This window comes from Cervus elaphus, chromosome 15, assembly GCF_910594005.1.
Source record: "Cervus elaphus chromosome 15, mCerEla1.1, whole genome shotgun sequence".
In the NCBI taxonomy this organism is placed as follows: domain Eukaryota; kingdom Metazoa; phylum Chordata; class Mammalia; order Artiodactyla; family Cervidae; genus Cervus; species Cervus elaphus.
Genome location: NC_057829.1, coordinates 93,689,996 through 93,697,771, shown reverse-complemented (window position 1 = coordinate 93,697,771; position 7,776 = coordinate 93,689,996). Strand labels below are relative to the sequence as shown.

General features: G+C 46.3%; 1 protein-coding gene across 1 annotated transcript; it reads right to left on the bottom strand.

Annotated features, from left to right (window-relative positions):
- Nucleotides 1-6,304: 6,304 nt before the first annotated feature.
- Nucleotides 6,305-7,243, bottom strand: LOC122708621 (olfactory receptor 13G1-like). The gene has a single exon (XM_043924903.1). It carries the CDS (start codon nt 7,241-7,243, stop codon nt 6,305-6,307), a length of 939 nt encoding a protein of 312 aa, XP_043780838.1.
- Nucleotides 7,244-7,776: the final 533 nt, after the last annotated feature.

Genomic DNA, 7,776 nt, shown 5'->3' with positions numbered 1-7,776 from the left:
GATTTCAGCTTGTGTTTTATCCAGTCCAGCATTTTGCATGATGTACTCTGCATATAAGTTTAATAAGCAGGGTGACAATATACAGCCTTATTGTACTCCCTTCCCAATTTTGAACCAGTCCATTATTCCATGTTTGGTTCTAACTGATGCTTCTTGACCAGCATACAGGTTTCTCAGGAGGCGGGTAAGGTATTCCCATCTCTTTAAGAATTTTCCACAATTTGGAAGATGGTTATTTTAAGGTTCTAGCCTGCCATCTTCTAGGTCTGCTAGCTCCCCAGTAAAGTCTCTTCCTTGCCTCAACACCTCCTCTCTAGGATTCATTGGCCTATCATGAGGCAAGCAGAGCGAGCTTGAACTAGGTAACAATTTGGTTTAGCCAGCCAGGAGCCTTGCTGCTTGCAGCTAGCCAGCCCCAATCAGGGAATATTGGGGCAGGACCCTAGCAGCTCCCAGGACCATTTGTTGTTCTGAGAATCTTTCCTTCAAGATTCCCTGAAGTGGCACCGGCTTCCCCCAAGCCCTTAGCAGTTGAGACAAGGAACCAACAAACTTCTAGAGTTGACAGACTCAATTATGTTTGGAGGGTAAGTCTACCCAATTTGACAGCTGGTTCAGCCAGTTTGCTTGTTTTATGTGTCCTTTTGTGTTGAGAGCCAACAGGCTCGATCTTGCAGGGTAAGTCACTCTGGTGTGCACACCGGGAATATTTCTCCCCTTCAATCTGGTCTTTTCCTTTATGGGATAAGCCAATTTGGTTGGGTAACCATTTGCAGAGGGGAGGTGCTGTTGGACTGTACCCTGAACCAGTTCATTGGGAACTAGTCCTCATGCAGCAAGTTCACCCTAGTTGAAATTAGCTCATTTGAAGGGTAATTTTATTTACCTGATTTGGGAACTGGTCCAGTTGCGACTTCCCTTGTAGCTCAGTCAGTAGAGAATCTGCCTGCAATGCAGAAGACCTGGCTCCAATTCCTGGGTCAGAAAGATCCCCTGGAGAAGGAACTGGCAACCCACTCTAGTATTCTTGCCTGGAGAATCCCCATGAACAGAGGAGCCTGGCAGGCTACAGTCCAAGGGGTTGCAAGAGTCGGACACGACTTAGCAACTAAACCACCACCACCACCAGTTGGAACCAGTTCACTTGGGAGCTAGTTCTTATGGGAGTGGGTACCCTAGTTGGAGTTAGTTCATTTGTTTTACAAGGATAAATTTATTTACCCTGTCTGGGAATTGATTTGTCTGAATGCCTCAATACTGGAAGCTGTGCAATTTTTTGTTGGAAGAATTTTCCACAGTTTGTTGTGACCCACACAGTCAAAGGCTTTAGCGTAGTCAATGAAGCAGAAGTAGATGCTTTTCTGGAATTCTCTTATTTTTGCTACGATCCAGCAGATGTTGACAATTTGATCTCCGGTAATGTAATGAAGTACTATCAGCTATAATAACCCTGATTTAAAAAATAATTTTGAAGTGCATTAGATATGCAGAACTTGTTAATTTTATAACTGGAATTTAGTATCCTTTGACAATAACTCTTTAACCTTACCCCCACCCCTAGCCCCTGTTAACTGCCACCCTACTGTCTATTTCTGAGTTTGAGTTTTTAGATTCCACCTATGAAAGAGATCATACAGTATTTATCTTTCTCTATCTGAATAACTCAGCCAAACATCACAAATAGCAGATTTCAGCTTTTCATAGGGCTGAATAGTATTATATATATATATAATTATTATAAACTTTATTATTATAAACTATATAAACTATATATAATTATTATAAACTATATATACTCTAATGCTATATATATATATATAACTGCAGTGTGGACAGGAATGTGGATCTCTCAAGATCCTGACTCAGTTCCTTTCAGTATGTATACACAGGAGGAAGACTGTTGGATCATGTGTGCTTATGCTCAGTTGTGTCCAATTCTTTGTGACTGCATGGACTGACTGTAGCCCGCCAGGCTCCTCCGTCCATGGGATTCTCCAGGCATGAATACTGGAGTGGGTTGCCATTTCCTTCTCCATGTTGGATTATAATGTAGCTCTATTTTTAATTTTTTGAGGAACTTCCATACTGTTCTCCATAGTAGCTGCACCAGTTACATTCCCACCAACAGGGCACAAGGATTCCCTTTTCTCCATACCTACACTGTGACCTTATGAAAAGCTGTAGGTGCCCTATACTTAGCTGAAAACTGAGTTTAAATAGGAAAAATCTTTATAATGACTCCATTCTTACAGTTTATTTCTACCCAGTTTTGCCTATTTTAGGTCACTTTGGGGTGCTAAAAACAGTTGTGGCATTTAAAAACATTTATTCTGGAGATTATAATTGTTATCTGCTTGAAGGCTAGTCTGGTACAATCTAATTAAAGATTATCAAACTAGGAAAAAATCCATTGCCTCTTTTTTAATTTCAGTATTTAAAAACATTATTTATTATGCATAGATTTTGTTTTGAAGTAAAGAAAGAACAAGGGAACTTTCTGAGAATTTGAATGTCAGGCTTGAGGAAAGACAGAAGGCCAACACTTGCAGGATAATGCCTGAGGTGCTAGTGGGCACACTGACATCTTCATACACACACCAATAATGAATACAGTCCCTCCCAAATGAATTGATCTGGAAAAACCTGGAATGACATGTAAAGAATTCTAAGCTGTGAGAAACAGTTTTCATAAAACAACAAATACAAAGTGATACCCTATTTTTTATTGAAGTACAGTTGTGTTAGTTTGGGGTATATAACAAAGTAATTCTTTTATATATATGCATATTTTTTTTCAGATTCTTTTTCCTTATAGGCTATTACAAAATATTGAGTAGAGTTCCCTGTGCTATAATACAGTAGGTCCTTGTTGGTTATCTATTTTATATATAGTAGAGCATATCTCAGCAGTGGCCACAGGACTGGAAAAGGTCAGTTTTCATTCCAACCCCTAAGAAAGGCAATCCCAAAGAATGCTCAAACTACCACACAATTGCACTCGTCTCACATGCTAGTAAAGTAATGCTCAAAATTCTCCAAGCCAAGCTTCAGCAATATGTGAACCGTGAACTTCCAGATGTTCAAGTTGGTTTTAGAAAAGGCAGAGGAGACCAGGAGGGAACTAAGATGGCAGAGGAATAGGACGGGGAGACCACTTTCTCCCCTACAAATTCATCAAAAGAACATTTGAACGCTGAGCAAACTCCACAAAACAACTTCTGATCATTAGCAGAGGACATCAGACACCCAGAAAAGTAGCCCATTGTCTTCAAAAGGAGGCAGATCTCAGTTACCCCAAGTCTGAGGCTGTGTCCTGAATGGCAGTATATTCCCAGTGCCTAGTGTAGAGCACGACACACAGCAGGTACCCATCAAGTCCTACGCAGCTCAGTGATGGCTGCAACAGTTAGAACTGGACATGGAACAACGGAAAAGGAGTATATCAAGGCTGTATATTGTCACCCTGCTTATTTAACTTATATGCAGAGTACATCATGAGAAACACTGGGCTGGAAGAAGCACAAGCTGGAATCAAGATTGCCGGGAGAAATATCAATAACCTCAGATATGCAGATGACACCACCCTTATGGCAGAAAGTGAAGAGGAACTAAAAAGCCTCTTGATGAAAGTCAAAGAGGAGAGTGAAAAAGTTGGCTTAAAGCTCAACATTCAGAAAACCAAGACCATGGCATCTGGTCCCATCACTTCATGGGAAATAGATGGGGAGACAGTGGAAACAGTGGCTGGCTTTATTTTGGGGGGGCTCCAAAATCACGGTAGATAGTGATTGCAGCCATTAAATTAAAAGACACTTACTCCTTGGAAGGAAAGCTATGACCACCTAGATAGCATATTAAAAAGAAGAGACATTACTTTGCTAACAAAAGTCTGTCTAATCAAGGCTATAGTTTTTCCAGTGATCATGTATGGATGTGAGAGTTGGACTGTGAAGAAAGCTGAGTGCCGAAGAATTGATGCTTTTGAACTGTGGTGTTGGAGAAGACTCTTGAGAGTCCCTTGGACTGCAAGGAGATCCAACCAGTCCATCCTAAAGGAGATCAGTCCTAGGTGTTCATTGGAAGGACTGATGTTGAAGCTGAAACTCCAATACTTTGGCCACCTCTTACGAAGAGCTGACTCATTGGAAAAGACCCTGATGCTGGGAGGGATTGGGGGCAGGAGGAGAAGGGGACGACAGAGGATGAGATGGCTGGATGGCATCACCGACTTGATGGACATGAGTTTGAGTAAACTCCGGGAGTTGGTGATGGACAGGGAGACCTGGCATGCTGCGATTCATGGGGTCGCAAAGAGTCAGACATGACTGAGTGACTGAACTGAACTGAGAGCATATCTGTTAATCCCAAACTCCTAATTTATCTCCCCCATTCCCCTTTGATTACCTGTATATGTGTAGAAGTACAAACAAAAAAATACTGTTTATATCAGAATGTTACAGGTAGCTAACTCTCAATAGGATAACAAGGGTTTTACTTTCATATATTCTCCTTTCAAATGTCTTATTTCCTAGTTTATTAGCATAGAATCCATTTGTAGTTAAAAGAAACCCCATTATCCTCTTCAGGGAATTCCCATGGCACAAAGAGCAGCAGAGACCAGGAGTCCATATGAGCTAGGAATCTGAGCCTCATGGGGGCTACCTTGGCTGGGCTCTTCCCTAGGGGATCTGGACACGTATTTCAGTGCAGTGCCTCCCCCAACATGGAGGTGGGGACAGGCACCTCTCATGCAGATTCTGGCTTCAGGGTGCATGTCTGGAAGCACTTCCTGCAGCCATGCTTACCCTAAGGTCACAGCAGCACGGATGGAGGTCAAACCACACGGTGTGGTACCAACAACTCTCAACACTCTGCTGACCAACACCTCCCACTCCCACCCCCACCCCCTCCACACACACACATCGTGTCCTGTGTAAACTCGGACGCTCCAGGATTGTATTGAGAATTCTGCCACTGGCCACCATTTCAGTGACACTTCCCAATTTCCACAGGTTTCATAAATCTCACAACCATGAAGCTTATTTCTGATTAGGAAAATAAAAAGAATGGTGATCATTCACTGACTAACCATGTCACAAAAATGTCTCTACCAAGTCTTTCCAAAACTAAGTCTGATGGTCTCATTGGTAGAAATCACCCCTGTATCTTTCATTCTTTCTGCAGTCAGTGGTATTTACAGGGTGCCTGTCTTGCACATGGTGCACATTGCTTCCAGAATGAGCCAGTTTAGAGGAACAACCGCTGGTTCAAGTGTAAGAAGGTGGACCTTGTGGTTGTCCTCAAAGTGTTTACAGCCTTCAGGAGACAGACAAGCACCATAGCAGGGGAAGATTTGCTCAGAGGAAACAGTCCCCAGGGAACCAAGAACACCTTTCCCTCAAAAGGCCCCTTCTGTCCCCGTCCCTTCAAGCCACACAGGTTCCCCACACCCCTCCCCCCAGCCCTGTGAAGTTAAATCACAAGGGAACAGAAAGGGCTCGCCCATGAAGAGCCCCTCTTACCTAGCATCTCCCTGGGTCCCAAACCCTCCTGAGCCCAATCTTCCTGCAGCCCGGTTCTGAAGGGAAGGACAGCTGAGTTTGTGGTGGAGGGGGAAGAAAAGGAAACAGCCTGGCCACTTTCTACACTGATGCCAGTAACATCTTTACATCATAGACTTGAAAAAGCCTTGCCAAAATATTCTCCTAAAAAGCACTCACATTTAAAAAGACCACTCCTGGAAGTTTGCTACCAGGGGGAACCTATCCTCCTGAAATCTGCCCCCCACCCCCACCCCCGCCAAAACACACTGGAAATCCTATCCTAAAGTAGAATAGGATTACCCTATCCTACCTTAATCCCTCTCATCTCTGCTCATCTCCTCCTGTGACTAAGGCAAAGGCCACCCATTGTTAATGCAGAAGCCCAAAAAAGAAGCGCTGCAGCAAAGTCCAGGCTTCTTGGAAAACGAAGATGTGGGCATCTTGGGAAGAAGTTGCTATAGAAGGGCTGAAGAAAGGGCCAGGCGCAGCTGGTGATCTACTACATGCTTCTTGGGTCATGAAACTGTCATAAGTCATCCCAGGATTCACCAGAGAAGGACAGGGTGAGACTAGGAGGTTAAGGGGCTTCCTGAAAGCGGAGGAGAGATGCCCAGAGCTGGTCCCACGGTCACTATACAGTGCAGTAGGGTGTGACCTTAGGAAACAGGATGGGGCTCTTCCAGACAACAACCATGTCCCAGTTTAGGGAAAGCCACACTGGGGCCCGCCCTCCAGGCACGAGGACCTTGCGGGGCGCGACCTCAGCAGCAGGACAGCAGCCTCCTGAGCGCCGCCTTGACCTCCACGTTTCTCAGCGAGTAGATGAGGGGGTTCAGGGAGGGGGCCACGGAAGTGTAGATCACCGAGACCAGCTTGTCCTTGTCCAGTGAGTAGCTGGACGCAGGGCGGATGTAAGTGTAGATGACGGTGGAGTAGTACAAGGTGACCACCAGGAGGTGGGAGGAGCAGGTGGAGAAGGCGCGCCGCTTGCCCACCGCCGAGCGCACGCGCAGGATGCTGGCGACGATGCAGCAGTAGGAGAGCGTGATCACCGAGAAGTTCCCCACCGCCAGGAAGATGTCTGCCGTGAAGGCCATGGTTTCATTCAGCTGGGTCGGGGCGCAGGAGAGCTTCAGCAGAGGGGGGATCTCACAGAAGAAGTGCTCCACCACGTTGGAGCGGCAGAAGGGCAGGCGAAGCAAGAGACTTGTGTTCACGCTGGTGTTGATCAGGCTGACTGTCCACACCACTCCAGCCAAGAGCGTGCACACCCGGGGGCCCATGAGGGCGCCGTAGTGCAGGGGCCGGCAGATGGCCACGTAGCGGTCATAGGCCATGGCCGAGAAGAGCAGCAGCTCAGCCCCCATGGACCACGTGAAGCAGAAGAGCTGGGCCATGCAGCCCCCATAGGAGATGGTCTTGCTGGCCACCATGCCCACCAGAAGCTCAGGCAGGATCGTGGACGTGCAGAGAATGTCCACCACAGCCAGGTTGACCAGGAAGAAGTACATGGGGGTGTGCAGGGCTGGACTGGAGCTGATGACCACCACAATGAGCAGGTTTCCAGAGAGGGCCACTGTGTACAGAAGCAGGAAGCCGAAAAAGAGCAGCGTTCGCAGCCCAGGTGTTTCTGAGAATCCCAGAATGAAGAAGTCGGTGACCAGCGTCTGGTTCATCACAGCCCTGGAGGGTGCCAGCATGGTCCCTCTGAGACCATGGGCACTGCTCTGACTCAGGCTGTAGAGAAAGAGTTTGAACTTGTTCTGAGTGCTCCCTTGTGCAATTGTGTGCATGACCCACTTAAAAAGAGGATTTTAAAACTTATTTTGGTAATAAAAATGGAACTTTGTGCTCCTGATAACTGTGGACCCCTGGGAACTTTCAGTGAGAGCGACTGCCCCCCGAGGTGTTGAGAGGCTCAAATCCCCACCCCTCTCTGCCGGTGCAGGACTGGGATGGCCACTCACAGAAAGTCCCAGGCTCTGATTCCTGGTCAGTGTGCAAGCACTGGGCTTCCCCAGCCTTCATGAAGTACATGTGGGGTGGGGTTGGGGTGGACTTCCAGGGGAACCCTGGGGAGGGGGCTTCTGACCTCTGTCTCCTATTTGAAAATCTGTATTTACAGCCACTCATACACTCAGACAGTGTCTGGGAACAGAGGAGGAACAGCAAGAAAAATAACCTGCTGTTGGAAACAACCTCTTTCCCAAATCCCCATTCTCCTCCTGGACTC